The sequence below is a fragment of the Aquila chrysaetos genome, chromosome 10, assembly GCF_900496995.4.
Source record: "Aquila chrysaetos chrysaetos chromosome 10, bAquChr1.4, whole genome shotgun sequence".
Classification (NCBI taxonomy): Eukaryota; Metazoa; Chordata; class Aves; order Accipitriformes; family Accipitridae; genus Aquila; species Aquila chrysaetos.
The window spans coordinates 37,011,804-37,027,970 of NC_044013.1; the positions used below are offsets into that span (position 1 = coordinate 37,011,804).

General features: G+C 40.2%; 1 protein-coding gene across 5 annotated transcripts; it reads left to right on the top strand.

The window, feature by feature from the left end:
- The first annotated feature begins 283 nt into the window (after positions 1–283).
- On the top strand, positions 284–15,870 carry KCTD7 (potassium channel tetramerization domain containing 7). Of its 5 annotated transcripts, XM_030027042.2 has the most exons (6): positions 804–883; positions 2,700–2,820; positions 5,150–5,342; positions 6,137–6,306; positions 7,962–8,140; positions 8,658–10,872. In XM_030027042.2, exons 3-6 carry the CDS (start codon positions 5,199–5,201, stop codon positions 9,032–9,034), a joined length of 870 nt encoding a protein of 289 aa, XP_029882902.1. In that variant the 5' UTR covers positions 804–883; positions 2,700–2,820; positions 5,150–5,198; the 3' UTR covers positions 9,035–10,872. The 5 variants fall into 5 exon arrangements, with proteins under 5 accessions (XP_029882905.1, XP_029882907.1, XP_029882903.1 ...); XM_030027045.2 differs by lacking the exons at positions 804–883; positions 2,700–2,820 and adding an exon at positions 284–376; XM_030027047.2 differs by lacking the exon at positions 2,700–2,820 and having other exon boundaries at positions 586–883.
- Positions 15,871–16,167: the final 297 nt, after the last annotated feature.

Genomic DNA, 16,167 nt, shown 5'->3' on the forward strand with positions numbered 1-16,167 from the left:
GAGATCGCTAACACGTATTTGTAAAACCAACAGCAAATGAACGACGTTTAAGTACCTTCAGCAAATAAGTTAATTTTACAGTTTGGCACAGATTTACCCAGTTTACAGTTGTTTTTGCAAAAGTAAACCCGGAGCATCCCCTAGTGCCAACACCGGGAACTGCTGCCCCTCGCTTTCTCCCTGGAAGCCGCTGGCCGCTCTGCCTCTGACACCGGCGGTTCATGCCGCCGGAGCCGCCGCTGCCTGGGGCGCCAGGGACCGGCCGGCTGCCCCGGGACCGGCCGGCTGCCCCGGCCCCGGCCGGCTGCGGCGGCTGCCCGCCCCCGGTGGAGGAGGGAGAGCGAGGCGCCGGCACAAGCGTTTCACTAACGGAAGGGTAATTAATTGCTGAGTTATGAGGCCTTTCCCCTCACAGATGAGCAGAAATGAGGAAAAAAACCCCAAACCAAGACCCAGCCGCGGCTGTGTAAGCGGTGCGGTGGGGGGGATCTCGCCGCCACCCGTGTGGGGACAGTCCCGGTCCCCGGCCCCGCCCGCGCGGGACCCGGATGGGCCCTACGTGACGCGGGGGCGCGGCGGCCGCTCTCGCTCCCCCCTCCGGAGCCGCCGCCGCCGGGGGCGGGCGGGCTCGCTCGCTCCTCTCCCGGGCGGCAGGTGCCGGGGTCGGACGGAGAAGAGGCGGCCGCGCCGCCGTGACGACCCTTCTCCCTCCTTCGGCAGATGTGGCGGCGGGCGGGCGGCGCGGCGCGGCGCCGGGCTGGGCGCGGAAGAGGCGGCGGCAGGTGGTTCCCCCGCGGCCCGGCAGGGGGCATGAGCGCGGCCGGGGGCGCGGCGGCGGCGGAACCGTTAACCGACCACCGGCAGCGCGGGAGGCGCCTGTCAGGTGAGGGGCGGGAAAACACCCCCGCCGCGCCGGGCTGAGGCGCTGCCCGGGCCCGGCCCTGGGAACGGGAGGGTGCCGGTGAAGCGCTGGGAGAACGGCAGTTTCCAGTGAGCGCTGAGGCAACGGGGAGCTGCTGCCCTGCCTGGGGCCGCCGGGTCGGGTCGCGGCAGGACCTCGGCCTGGGCCGGTCACACCACAGAAAGTCAACTCCCGCGTCTGCTGGCGCTTTCTGGCGAGCTGCGTTAACATTTAGGCTGTTGAGAAGGATCTAGTAAGGCGCTAAGCCACAGTTGTAAGTCCTTAATTAATACTTAATTTGCTGGACACCTGGCTTACCCACACGTCTGGCTCGGTTTCTGAGCTGGCTTGGGTCTGTGCTGCCCCATCCACAACGGTATGATGCCTCTGCACCTGGCGGTGTTGGAACTGGAAGGCTGCTTTGAGCTCGTAAAAGCTTGTCTGTGCTGTGAAGCTCTGTGTGAGGCAGCAGTTGCTGCAACCAGTGAGTACAGCCTGAGTAAGTAGCCTTTATCTGCTGGTCATTTGGCAGCCTCCAATTAGGCCTTCCTGCTGTCCTGTTCCTACCCAAGAAGGTCACTGGTGATGAAGCGTCCCATCATATCTTCCTATACAGTGTGTCTTTGTTCTCTGATGCGAAAGTTAAGTTACGGTATCCCTTCATCGTACTCTGTGTTATCTTTTTGCTAATGACTAGAGATGTTGAGCGTGTCCAGAGTTCTACAGTCAAATGCATAGTACAGTTTACAGCAGCTCAGGGATCCCTGCCCTTTTTCAGGTTGTTTCTTCGCTATTCTGACACAGATTAATTAGAATTAACTGGATGTCGTGTCTTTTCCCGCTTTGTTCACACAACTGTTGATCATACGAGTCTCTTGAAGAATGCTATGGAGAGACTACTAAGTCGTGTCTCATTCCGTGTCCTCACAAGGGACCCAGTGTCTCTGGAAAAAGGGGGAGCCTTCCTAGCACTCTGGTTGGTATCTCCCCAAAACAAGCACGTTCCAATGAGTTAGCTTTGAATAACAGTTTGTGTAGGCCTCCTACGATGGATTCATACATCAGTACCTTGATGAAAAAGACTTTGACTGTGTAATCATTATGTCGCTTTTTTTATAGGTATGTAACTTTGCCAACACCAGTGTAACCTCAGCAGGTATTGAAGGGAAAGTTTAAACTGGTACGGAAAAGTTGAGGGAACAGCAGAGCCTCAAAAAGCTTTTTTGAATGTTAGCATCAAGTAAAACTTGATGCAGCTCTAGGGTTGCTATCATTCCCTAGGGAATGAAGCAAAACTTGCTGGTCTGGTTCATTTAGTAAGCTTTCTCTGGTGTGTGTACTGAGACAGTATCTGAGCTGTCGATAACAAAGCTCTGGGAAGTAATCTCTGTCATTTAGATGATAGGTAGCTTGTAAACTGGAAGGAGGTATTTCTGGTAGAGTTGGATGGTGCTGACGTATCGTTCAGTTAAATATTTGATTTAGTAATAATTTTGTTTATTGATGGATGTTTTCTCATTAATTATCTGTTGATCTGGACCTAGACATATTTGAAAGTGAAATGGATGCATTTACTTAGTTCAATAAACAAAACAAACCCTGCAACTTTAATGAGAGATTTAACAAAGAAATATTTTCGTGCATAGTTAATTATTGTGCATGCTTTAAGTGGCAAGAAGAGGATGTTCAGTTGGATGCATATTCCTCGTGAAATGAAGAGAACTGAAATGCAGAGAACCAGAATGCAGAAGATCGTATGTCAGAAAACTGGCCAGTGATTAGCTTGTTTTTCTTTTAGGAAGACTCCCTGTTCCGGTCAGCATACTGCTGTTTCACTACTCCGTGTCTGTGGATGAACAGGAGGTGAAGCAAACCTAGAGAGGAACTTCACTTACCTTTTAATGAACGTCAGAAAACAGGTTAAACTTGTCAGTGATCAATCGCTTAATTTTACTGCCACTAATCTCATTCTTGAAATCCTGGACTAATTATGGGCTGAGATCTCATATGCTAAACCTGACTCTTTAGGAGATTGTTTTGTGTGAACGTTCCAATGGCAAAGAAGGTTATTACTCATGAGTGTAACATAATTAATATACGCTCTCTCATGTTTTTTTCCTAAACCTTGGAGTCATGTTGAAGAAGGATTATGGAAGAGGAAGAAGAATTCCTTTTTCTCAAACCTTTACTTCTGTTGGGAAAGAGGACCTTTTTGGTACAGTGCCAAATGAATGAACTTACCCAAAACACATTCTGTGGTCCATGATTCCAATATACTTAATGGAGCTGTATTTTGTTTATTCAGAGTACACTCCATTTATGTGAAATCTATGGGACATTCTTGAAAAATGTAGACAGTTAAAGATCACATTTTTGGTCAGTCTTGAGTTCTTTTGAATAGTCTTAAGAGAACTGGAAATACAGCAGTCAAAGCACTGGTGTCAGGTAACAGCATTGTAAATAGTACATTCATAGTAAGTACAGGCTCACACTCAATTTTGACTATGCATCTTACAAATTAAGCTTCTGCAAGCTGTTTCTTGATGATAATTTGTTTACCTCCTTAAAGGAGTCGCTACCAAAATAATCTTTCATTCATATTGTATATGTTCTTTATCTGTGAGGCATAGTTGACTTGTTTTGATAGTTGATGATATCAAATAAATGTCATTTCAGGACAAATATTAAAATTGTTAATAGGGTGTGGACATTGAGAAGCCCTTCCATCCTTATTTATCTGCCTGTGCATTGTACTGTGATGGAAAAACGGTTGTCAAGTGAAAGTCCATCTTTTCAACTGTAGATATCTTGAGCTGAGACAAACCTCTTAACAAGTTGCAGTTTAAAAAGAAATTTTTGAAACTTCACGGTACCTACTTATCTAGGTTCATTAGGGTGTTAAACAGGTTCTGGAATTCACCTCCAAATTTTGGCGAAAGAGGGCTATGTACACTTCCACAGAATGTGGAGGTTTTGATCTGATTAGGCCTCTAAAGAGTATCTGTTTTGACCAGGAGCATCCCAGTTCTGTCTGGGTTAATTTTGAACTTGCAGCGTTTCCTTTAAGAGCTAAGATCTACAGACAGCCTGATGATGTGTATAATGATTGTGTTAGCAGAATTAGTAAGGCAGACTAATTAATCATGGATATTAAAATTTTATGTCATTTCTGCTTGTTGATTTTGATTGGAAGCAACCTTTATGAAACATTTATTTAGTCAATAAATAAAAGTACCAGATGTGTTTGTGCAAATATTCCCTCTCTTTTTATATTTTACAGTGATTTGAGAGAAGGAGCTTGCAGGGTTAGAGAGCTAGGTAAAGCCTCCAGTAGTATAATGTCTTTGTTAGGATGTCGTGATGCCACTGGAGACACCACAGCAATCCTGTGAACAGAGGTACCTTTTACATAATGCAGTGTAAAGAGAACAGCAGGGTTTCTAGTCTATCCTACTCTTCTCTTTCAATTATTATTTTTATAATGCAGCTTATTGTTAGTCTGTCCCATCCTCTGGTTGAAGATGGACTGTGAAAGCATCATAGTCAGTGTTGCTATGCATTTTTTTCTGTGCAGGAAAGGAAATTGATAATTAGCAGTAAACGCACAGTATAGTATACGGAGTTAAATACATGCGTATCAGATTTGTCTGTTTTCTCTGGTTAGAAAACTCAGTTTTCTCATTGCACAGGAAATGCTAGAACTGAACAGATCGTCTTTACGGTGCCTGTCATTGTGCATAGCAGGGTCTGATCCGCTTTTGCAGCTGAAGGTGATAGACTGGGAGCTTGGTTGGGAGCAGGAGTCCGGGTGTTGCACAGCGCACACGGCCAATGGGAACATGCATTTCAGGACGTGCTTCTGCAGATGGCCTATTGCGATGGACGGGGTGGAACAGCGGCCACCCAAATTCACCCAGCAAATGACATTTTGCTGCAAAAGCGTGGCGGAGCCAATCACACACTGCACCACGCAGCCAATGGACGCCGGTCTCTTACCCAGCCACTGGCAGGGGCTCTGTGACTGTAGGACCTTGGTACAGCTCTGCAAACTGCATTCCTGCAGAGGCAGCCCTGTCAGAGTTTGTTTCTCAGCGCAATAGTCATCCTTGCTGTGATTCATTGCCCAGTAATAGCAATGCCATTGTAAATTAGCAGTGTAAAGCCGGGGAGTGACGTGCCCTGCCTGCCACGTGATCTGCAGCTGGTGGGGAGAGTGCCTAAGTAATTTGGGTCTTGTTTCCCATTTAGCACTGCCACGGCTGCCTACCCAGCAGACCTGCTTACAAGAGCCAGAGGGATGGTGGTAGTTACGGGGCAGAACAAAGTGAGTGGAAACCCGGATGATGCCATGTCGAGCTCAGATGCAGAGGATGATTTCCAAGAGCCAGCCACTCCTACTGCAACCCAGGCAGGACAAGCACTACCTCTGCTGCCTCAGCAGGTAAGAGCTCTCTGGTACTGCTCATCTTGATAAGGTCCGGTTATTGCAGCACGTACTGCTTAGGTGCCAAAGAATTCAGGCTTTCTTTGTTGGAGTATTTATGGATATCCAGTTCAGTTTCCATTAGTAGCTAAATGATTGAATAAAACCAAGTCTCTTGAATTTTACTTCAATAGCTTGGCAGCATTACTCAGAATTGCCATCCATGTTTGCACTTGACAAATGCAACTAAATGTTTATTCTAGTACCGAGGCATCTTAAGATGTGGTACTAAGATTTTACGCCTGCTGTAAACCTAATGTAAATACAGAATCACTGTTTTTTTCAGTGTATAGTATAGTATAGTAGTGTAAAGGAACCAGTAGAGTAGCAACTGAGCGCAAATCCCAAGGTTGGCCTGATATTTCCTACCTTTTTGTGGATGTCTGTGTGTGGGTATCTGTGTGGAGGGGTTTTTGTTTTGTTTTTTCTTTCCCCGGAAGAGCCAAGAGCAGGTTTTCGTGCTTTTAATGAATATCTGGTATTAGAGCTGAGTGATTACTGCTGTTTCAGATTTCCAACTAAAATGAAAACATTCACTGATTATACCCAGAAGCCAGCCAAAGTATTCAGGTTGTTAACCCTTGAACCTCACTGTTTTGTGGCAACATGTCAGGAAAGAAGCATTTGTCAGACCAGGTTATGTCACTGTGGCAAAGATTGTATCATATCTTCTAGAAGTTGTAACCCTTTTGGCCTGAACATGTCTGCAAAGGACTAGAGGCTCATTTCTGATGATGTGATGGATTTTGCAGTTTCCAGAAGTTGTTCCACTAAACGTAGGAGGCATGTATTTTACGACAAGACTGTCAACACTGAGACGTTATGAGGACACGATGTTGGCAGCTATGTTCAGTGGAAGACACTATATTCCAACAGATGCTGAAGGCAGATACTTTATTGACAGAGATGGAACCTACTTTGGGTACGTACAGTGTCCTCAATAGTATACTTTAAAAGTTGTTACTGAAGAAAATTATTTTAAAGAAAAATAAGTTTTAACTTTTTTTTTCCTTCTAGTTAAATCATATTTGTGTAAATGTGACTTGCTGGCATCCATGCCTTCAAAACATCTCAAGAGAAGAGTATATTGCAATTACAAAACTACTTGTTTTATTCTTAAGGGCTTAAGTTTTAAATTGGGAAAAGAAAAACAAGTAATGTTTTGAATTCGGGCATTGTCTTGTCTAGAGTATCTCCTTTCAAGGCATCAAGGTGTTTTGATGTTTTAAAAAAATATGTATTTGGCATTGCTTTTCATAGGAAGCTTTTTTGTACGCCACTTTTTAAATTGGTATTACAATATTTATGATAAAGAGGGAATGGAAGGAACACATCCAGGTTTCTTAAACAGTTGAAAGTATGATGTTTTAATTGTTTAACAGGATATAATGTAACTGGTAAAAAAGCACAAGCCTCAAGGAATTTATTTTTTTTTTAATTATTTTTGCTGGTAGTGCCATATTCATTCACCTTCAGGATTCCTTCTTATGTGTTCAGCTTTTGTTTTATTTTTAATTAAATTAACCATGATCTTACTAATATTCTGTTTGAATTGGTGTGAGATTGCTCAAAAAGGGAAGCAGTATTCCTGGGTTAATATTCATGGGTTCAGGTCTCTGCCCAAAGCACACTTTGCAATTTAACTCGTTTCTCCTTTGTAGACATTTCCTTAATCTCTTCAACAGAGAAGGATTGAATTACTTTCAAAGCACATTTGGATTGTACCATAATCTGGGACAGAAATAGATTAAGCCACTATATTTATTGGAAAATAATTGTTTCTTTACATTTGGCAATTTGGAAGTGCCTGCTGCTTTGTTGGAAAATCAATTTATTTGTGATCAGTCTGAAATCAAATCAAAATATAGCTGGAACAGAGCGCCAAGTTAGCACGTGCTGTATTTGTTGACATTCTAATGAAGATTGCAGTAATGCTTGTTTTATTTGATATGGTCAATAATAGTTTTGTTGGTTAATGCTTTTGAAGTGATTTCTTTTCCTGCTAAAATTCTTGTAGCTTAGCAGTGTTTCAGAACTACAAGGAAATGTTCTCTCTCTCTCTGTTATTACATATACTACAAGTGTATATGGCCCTGATCGTGTGAAGAGAACACCTCCTTTGCAAATGTACCATCCATTCAGCTAGAACCCTGGTTCTGTGCGAGATAAAATGTCCATGCATATGACTCTCCAAGAAAATGGAAAAGCTTATTTTGTCACAGACCTAAATTTGAAATACACTGACTACGATCTCTTTCCCATGAAATACTGTGTCCTCTTCTATTTTAAGTGGTTACTCCACCTTCAACTTTTTGTTTAAAATATGGGGGTTTTTTGAGTGACTTTTGACATTAACAGGCAAAATGTGAAATGATGACTTGGAAACTTGAACGTGGCAAATGCTTTTAAAAACATATGTTGGAAATATGACTCACACTTATTTCAGTTACTGTCTAAGCGTAAGGATTTCTATCTTAGTATAATAAACAATGAATATCCAGCGTTTCTTCTCCTTTCCCACCTGCAACAGTTTTGGCAGAAACATGTTACTTAATACTATTTTTGCCCTTTTTTTAGAGACATACTTAACTTTCTACGATCTGGTGACCTGCCACCAAGAGAACGAGTGAGGTCAGTTTACAAGGAAGCTCAGTATTATTCCATAGGACCATTGCTAGACAATCTAGAGGATATCCAGCCTCTTAAAGGAGAAAAAGTTAGACAAGCTTTCCTGGGCCTAATGCCATATTACAAAGGTAAATAAACAAAGTAGTATTGACTGTTTCTTCTAGTGTGATTCAAGTAGTATACATAGTGCTTTCAGGTCTGCTTTCAGCTTTCAAACTAATTCCATTGTATTTGAGAAGTTTTTTATGTACTTTTCATGCTCTTTAGATCTTTGAGGTCTCCACGTCAGATTTGTTCCTGCTGCATCCAAGGATGCGGATTTTTATGCTGCCTTAAAAGGGAGCAAGATCTAGGCCATAACATGCAAGGCTTATTAAATGAGAAGGTTTCTCGCCTCTGCATTGGTTCTGTTAGGACCTACAACTGAATAAATTTGGGCATATAGTAAAGACACCAAGTTCAGAAGATAACTGAAATTGATTTGATTACTATATATCTAGCTACATGCAGCTTCCCGTTGCTGCTAATATTGTGTTGAGAATAACTTGTGAAACACTGCAGTAATACATTTCACATGAAATAATTGCATTTGTTTTCTTTTACTAGGTGCTTCATTGTCATTTTCAACATTTTTTTTTTTTTCAGATCATTTGGAACGGATAATTGAAATAGCAAAGCTTAGAGCTATGCAAAGAAAAGCAAGATTTGCAAAATTGAAGGTCTGTGTCTTCAAAGAAGAGATGCCCATCACTCCCTATGAATGCCCACATTTCAATTCTTTACGTTTTGAAAGGAGTGAAAGTGAGACAAAGCTATTTGAACATCATTGCGAAGTAGATGTATCTTTTGGCCCCTGGGAGGCTGTGGCTGATGTATATGATCTTCTGCACTGTATTGTGACAGACCTGTCTGATAGAGGGATAACTGTGGATCATCAGTGTATTGGTGTGTGTGATAAACACCTGATAAATCACTATTACTGCAAGCGTCCTATCTATGAATTCAAGATTACTTGGTGGTGAGTTATTTTGTCCAGAACGGTGCGGGGGATAAAAGGACTTCTAGATGACAATTGCTTTTAATATTTTTGCAACGTGTCTCTGGAAATGCATTGCTGCTAACATATATTGGAATCAGTCTGCTGAAATGTTGGCTAACGCTTAGCTACTCAGCAAAAGGGAACCTGTTGCAGAGGTTGAAAAACCTCTGAAATCTTGAAAAACCAGCCTGAAACAAGACTGTTGGCTCAGGTACCTTAACGAGGCACAAAACAAAATCACCTCATGGAAATTATGGAGAGGAGCGTCTAACATCTTTTAAAAGGTGCCACCTACTATGTGGCTTTAGTATCATAGTCTGCAAAATGGATATTGCAGATCTCACCTGCATTATTATAAAGCCGGGGTGCTAATAATGCTGACATAACGTGGTTGACTTTTACCCACTTAGAAATGTTTTAGTCACTACTTAAACTTACCACTTTATAAAATTGAGTAACACCCAGCACAGAGATTCTGGAAATGGAACTTTTGATGTAATAGATCATTAAAAAAAAAAAAGAGTATTCCCTATATATTATTAAGTCTTGTCACAATTAAGCTATATTTCTTTTTTAATTAAGAATCTGCATTGTGAATTATAATACTATATTTCAATTATTTCCATTGTTATAAAAAGGAATAGCAGATTTGGAATATATTCCTTACGCTTTTAGGAATAATAACTGTTCATGGAAGACTTGTGCCTGTTTTTAGCCTTAGAAATTCTAAATGTTTACAGTACCTACAAAAAAAAGAAGCTCTATAGAATCAGGTCATTTACAAAGGCTTTTGGTAAATGAGAAAACCCTATGTGTATGTTCCTATTAGCAGAAGTAAGAGGAATATTTAATGTATATTATTTTATTACTGACTGTTTTTACATTCTGTAATATTAAACTTTGTTCTAGAGTTAGAGTGAAATGATGATACTAGACAAGTGCTTCCTTAACCTCACCTTCTTCAGACAATTAAGTCTCATTTTTAACATTCTTCTTGACCCTTCCTGGTGTAATATCAGGAAAAAAAAATTTTAAACCTTCATATTAAAATATTTCTCCAATTCTAAAGCAGTATATCTGGGTAGTAAATTTCTTTGCACACTGAAAGAGGCAGCCGTTGCAGAATCCTGTTCTTTTCAGAAGGTAATTGTTGTGCTTCTGACATTAGTAACCACATCCCGAACTTGAATTAATCTTTGTCCAAAACGGAAAGGTAGATTTAAACATCTAAATATATTACTGTTTTGTGAGGTACAGAAAAATATCTAAAAGACCCTGCCTGAAGTGGCCTCAAAATAATCTTAAGGAGAGAGGGAAAGTAAATGTTTGTGTATTGCATTCCACTAGATTAGTTAATCTGAGAGTATTGCTTAATTAAACTTTTGACCAAAACACTTGAGAAATGTGTTAAGTAGAATGATCAAAATTCTTATTTACCTGAGGTAATCTTTAGAATAATTCTAAGAAATTTATGATCAAATTGTCTTGCAAAAAAAGAGGCAAATTGTTTGCATTGTCACACTTTTATGTATTTAATTTAGGAATTTTTAGTAAATTGTCTCTCTGAGGTGGGGGCATATAGCTCTAATGATCTGTTTTCAAATGTTTACTTGCAAAGGATTATTGTCAAGTGCTGAGTTTCAAGTCCAGAGCTTAAATTTTGAAATGGAGGGAAGGAGGAAATTTTGTGCATTTGGATCTTATTTTGAGTTTGTTTAAATTGTTTTCCTAAACGTTGGCCTTTGTGTTACAAGTTATTGTACTTGTGTTTGACAACCCAAAATTAAAAGTCAAACTGAGACTAGTAAAGTTTCCCTAAAATGAGAGGAAGCTTGCATGGTTTCTTTGCTACTCTGCTGGCTTCCCCCCCCCCCACCCCACCCCCCCAAGGGAATCTTAAACTGCAAACCACAATTTCTAATGTAATGGCGTAATACCTTAAAGCTGAGGCTTACAAAGTTTGGCTGCCTGTACACTTCAGACATTTAAGTTCAGGATTTTCAGCATCAGTTTATTTAGCGACTACAGTGAGAATGGCAGTTTTACTGTGTTATTTGGTGTTTTTTGCCACTTCCCATATATGTGTTTACATGGGACATAACTCTGGTTTGAATTTCAGCACTACTTGTGGAAATGGACACAGTCTGATTTAACGGTATGTTTTTTGGTTTGGCTTTAAGAATTTTTCCACTGTTATTCTAGAGAAGCTATGATGACAAAATTCGTGTTTTGATCATGTTGGCCATTTCTTAATATGCACACACTGATATTTTATAACTTTTTCCTGTTTATTGTTTAAATAAGTAAGGAAGACTACCTAACCAAAAAGATAAAATCTTGGTCTGTATCAGTTGCATCTTAATTGAAGCTTTCATCCTTCAGATCATCCAGAAGACATCAAACATTAAGTGCAATATTGAAAAAGAAAACACGGATTTGAGCCAACATGCTTTCATTAAACACATACATTCTGTCTTGTGATTTGTGCAAGTTAACAATATTGTTATTGACTACACTTGTTCTAAACAGTCTTTGTTTACAATGATTTAGATGATATTGCCTAATATGTATTCATTTTTTGACAGAAACAGAAGAGTTGTGCAGGCGGATGTCAGGGGAGTATAATCTAATAACTGGTTTATATAACATTATTGACTTAATCTTTTCTTGGCGTATAGCGTAATTTTTGAAATTCTGCATTTGCAACAAAAATGTGAGTAGCTGATCTACTAAATCCATGTTTAAGATGATTGATGTTTTTGTATATCATGAATGCTTTATAATTGTCTAATTAAACTACATGCCTATGTAATATGCTTTTTTTTCTTTAGGACTTTTCTTTTTATCTGGCTAGGGCAGAGGTTTGCTAGAATGTATTTACCTATTTCTCTGTGCTTCTCCTACTTAGTTTTTTTGCCACTTTATCATCTACATAGCTACTTTTCCACCCCCACACTCCCAAATACCCTGTGTTTCCAAGCTGACACCGTAGACAAATTGGCCATGCAGTAAGCGGTCTCATGTCATCAATATAATGTTGCTATGAATATCATGTTTACAGATCATTAAAAGGACAATGCATGTCAGTCCATTTAGCTCACTCAATTTGAAGGAAAGACATTTTTTTTATTTCGTGTTCTGAGACAGGATACATGCCATTTTTGGATTTTTTTTCCCCTAAATAAGAAGTCTCAAATATTTTCAAAGCACAGGTTGCATATCTGGATTGCAGTGATTACTCTGTTTCTTATGAATACTGGGGGTAATGGTGGGACAGTTGAGGAATAATTATTTAAAATTAGAATTTTTAGCTACTTTTTTTAGGTTGCTGTGTGTCTGAACAAAAACATAACAAGACTAATCTTTTTAACATCCCTTCTATAGGTGCATTGTCTAGTGGTTTTTAACAGGGAGCAAAGGCAGGTCTTACTATCAGGTTTCATATTACGTGACTTGGCCAATTTCACAACACATTAAATGTTTCTGCATCTGTTTTACACTTGTAAAATAGGAAGGATACCTACTCTTCTTTATAAAACACTCAAAAATTACACGAAAAGATACTTATGTGCAGCATCCACTTAATGACTGTTGCTTTTAAGAGTTTAAAAAAAAACATTAACATAACTTTTCAACTTGGTGCAGCCTTCTTAACTTGAATACCACAGTACTCTACGTAATAATCTGAAATACTCATTGCTGAACTTCCATCCTCGGAGGAAAGTGAAGGTGCTGGCATCTTTGATCTGGGAAGCCTTTGAGCCATTAGCAGATTCTCTTTCGTCCTCATGATGCATGTTTTCTTCTGAGGCTGCTGGATTTTTTTTTTTTTTTTTTTTTTTTTTTTTTAAAGCTGATTTTTAACCAAAACCTATAATGAGGGATCACTTTCTGCATTTATGAGGGTGTGGGTTCTTTGGTTTGTTTTGGGGGTTTCCAGGTCTTGGTTATCCGAATAGCAAAAGGAGTAAGTTATTGCAGCAGAAAGTTCTGCCTACCCCCCTTTTGATGGAATTTTTTTAAGTTTTAGGAAGTCTGCCTGGGAGACACTTCATGATGTAATATATGCAAATACCTGAATTTGTTAATGTGGATATTTTTGAGGTTTTGTTCTTGCTGTTAAGTCGTGTAATACTCTTTCCTGAAACTAGCATGAGAGTTAAGGGTTGAGTTAAACATTGGTTTTCTGATAAGCGTGCTTATGCCTTAGATATCGCCTGCCCCCATTTTGTAAAATCACTCATCTTAGAGGTGTTCAGTGTATGAAAAAGTAAAGGCTATTATAGTTACAGGAAAATCAAGAATCTTCCTTGATTCTCAACAATGAGTCCATTAAGAGAATGAGTACTTGCTGATCCAACTGCAGTCTCCATTTTTCTGCTCCGCTTAGATGGCTATGGCTTCAGCAGTGAAACAAAGTAGTCACAGGGTTGGGTCTGGCTAACACAAGTCCTTGAAGGCAAAAGTCAAAGACTACTGTCATATGAGAAATGTACTGATTTGCATAAGCACATCATCTGGCCTTCACTGAAGTGATTGTTAAAATTCCAGCAAACTATGAAGGATGTTGATATTTTAAACTGTTCTAAACGATAGCGTTGTTAAACCCTAATCTGCTTTGAGCCAGATGGTTTCAATGTATGTATTGTGAAAGCAGAGAGGTTGGCCATTTCTTTTATTTATAGTTCTCTATATCTGTGTTTTCCTAGTGAAATCTGAAGCTGAGTGAGGTTGCTGATCACTGCCCCCCAGAACTGAATACAGCCTGTTTCAAATGTATCCTGTGCATTGAGCATGTGCTTTTTTTTGCAAATATGAAAGTGGGAGGGAATTAGTTCTGCGGTGTATTTCCCCAGGGACAGTCCTCGCTAGCTCTGAAGGAAGACTTTGGTGAGAACTTGATCCACACTCCCCCACATCTCCATTTGTTAGATGAAGTGTAAGAGGCATAAGGAGATGAGGTGTCTAGCCTGACAAGTCACAGTGAGATGATGACTCTGACTGCATTCCCCCTTGGTCCTTGCCCTTTTCTCTAACCTTTAAGATGTATAACTCTATGTGCAGGAAAAGTTTCACTTCTCTCTGCTGCACCCTCAAATTTGTTGGCAAGGTGGATACTTAGTCTGGTTTAGACTAAAGGGATTATTTTGATATTACAATATGGTGACTGACAGTTGCTAAAGAATCAGTGAAAATCTTAGTACTGGCAAAAATACCTGAATAAATGAATCAAAAAACCTTATTTGTAGCATAATCACTTTAATTTCACTCTTCTGCTTTATTTTTCTCTAGAGACTGTTAAGAAATGTAAACTCTTACTTCTTTTAAGGGCTTACATCTGTTTCATAGTAATATGTATTCAGGCTAAGTCCCTGTATTTTGGGGTTTGAGGCCTTGTTTATTGCTTGCTATGAGCTGAAGGATAAGTGCATGATCTCTCATCTGTTTTGCTTTTTTTTCTTAAAAAAAATAGTTGCTGATAGAATTAAAGGTCGTGATTTTCTAGCTTCATTTGGCATTTGCAACCCCTGGGAACCTTGCGTCCCAGCTTCATTCTCACTGCTCATTCTTGTTTATAGATGACCTGGGACAGGTGACATGATGAGGAAGATGATGGAAGTGCCAACAGGGAAAGTCTCATGTCAGAACTGATTGTTTGCTTTGCAGGGTGTTCTTACCATTTTATTTCAACTCTTTTGCTGTATGAGGCAGAGGAACATTCATCACCATTCATGTGAGGTCAGGCAGAGGATCCAGTCTGTCTGGTAGCCCAGCTAACCTCACCTGTGTTCATCCATTTTCTGTGTAAGTTCATTGTATTGTAATGTATCAAGTTAAGTGGGTGGGAATATCCAGTGGCTGTGGATTGCACTGGGAAATACAGCGGTGACAGGTGAGGTGGCGTGGGGTCAGAATTTCAGCATTATTGTTAAGAGAGGTCTGAGGACCTTTATGCCACAGGTCCTTATGCATTGGACCTTTCTTTTCTGCATGGCAAAGCAGAGTCATCAAGTTTGGGACACAGCTGCCTGACAGGTAAGAGAAGACTTCAGAGCAAAGAATGTAGAAAGATGGTCTCTTAACTCATCATAAATGTCTGGGACATGATACTTATTTCACTGTCTTCATTTAATAACTGCTTTACTCTGGATGATTTATAGACCCCACGGGCTTTAAGTAAAAATTGGTATTACTGAACCCTGGAGTTGTATTGATCTCTTTGGTGATTTGTAGGTAAACGATTGTAAATGTTTTCAGGTTGTTCAGGCACAGCAGAGAGGACCTGGGATAGTACTGAGTTTTGTGCTATGGAGACATCATTTAACAAAGAAGAAAAACCTCCAGTCTTTCATTATCTTCCTGCAAATAAGCTAGATTTCAGAGGGTAATTACGTTCTGCTGCTATCTTCTGTGTATAGTCCTCTAACTGGAAATTGCTTTCCAGAATAGCAGTTCTTACTCATTTTACTTATACAAGCTTAGTGTAAGTTTACCTACACTTTCACTGTGACTTTTATAAATGGATTTTGTTTTGCTGAATTATGAATTGTATGTGTCTATGCATTGTAACCCGTAATGCCTTTGAAAATCCAGCCTGGATGGTAACAATCAGGGTTTGGAATTATCTCCAAATGTGTTTTATTTTAAGTAAGTTGATGTGTGATGTTTAATACTGTGGGTACTGTAGTGTGTTATTTCTTACTACGTTTTGCTTTTCACTTCAGGTAATGTATAGTCTATGTTTTTTATTTAAAATACATAAAAGACAAATGTGGATATAAAGTTTGTGTTGTGCAATAAAAGTATATTACACTGAAATTGTTGGAATCTGGCTAATCTGGTCTGCCGCCGCTGCAGTCCCCCTCCTCACATTCCCTGTGATTTGAGTTTGCTTTGCGTGACTGCAAAGGAAAGTTAAGATGCCAGTCTCCATCCCAGGCTTTGTTTAACAGCACCAGTTCTAACTTGTTCATCATGACTTCCTTAACAGATGGCACTTCTGCAGTGTCTGCAGTCTCCTCGGGGAGACCAACTGGTATCGGATCATTTCAGTTCTACTTCCTTCCCTCCGTACCCACCCGTTCATGTGAAACAGCCCAGAGGAGGTCTGTAGCC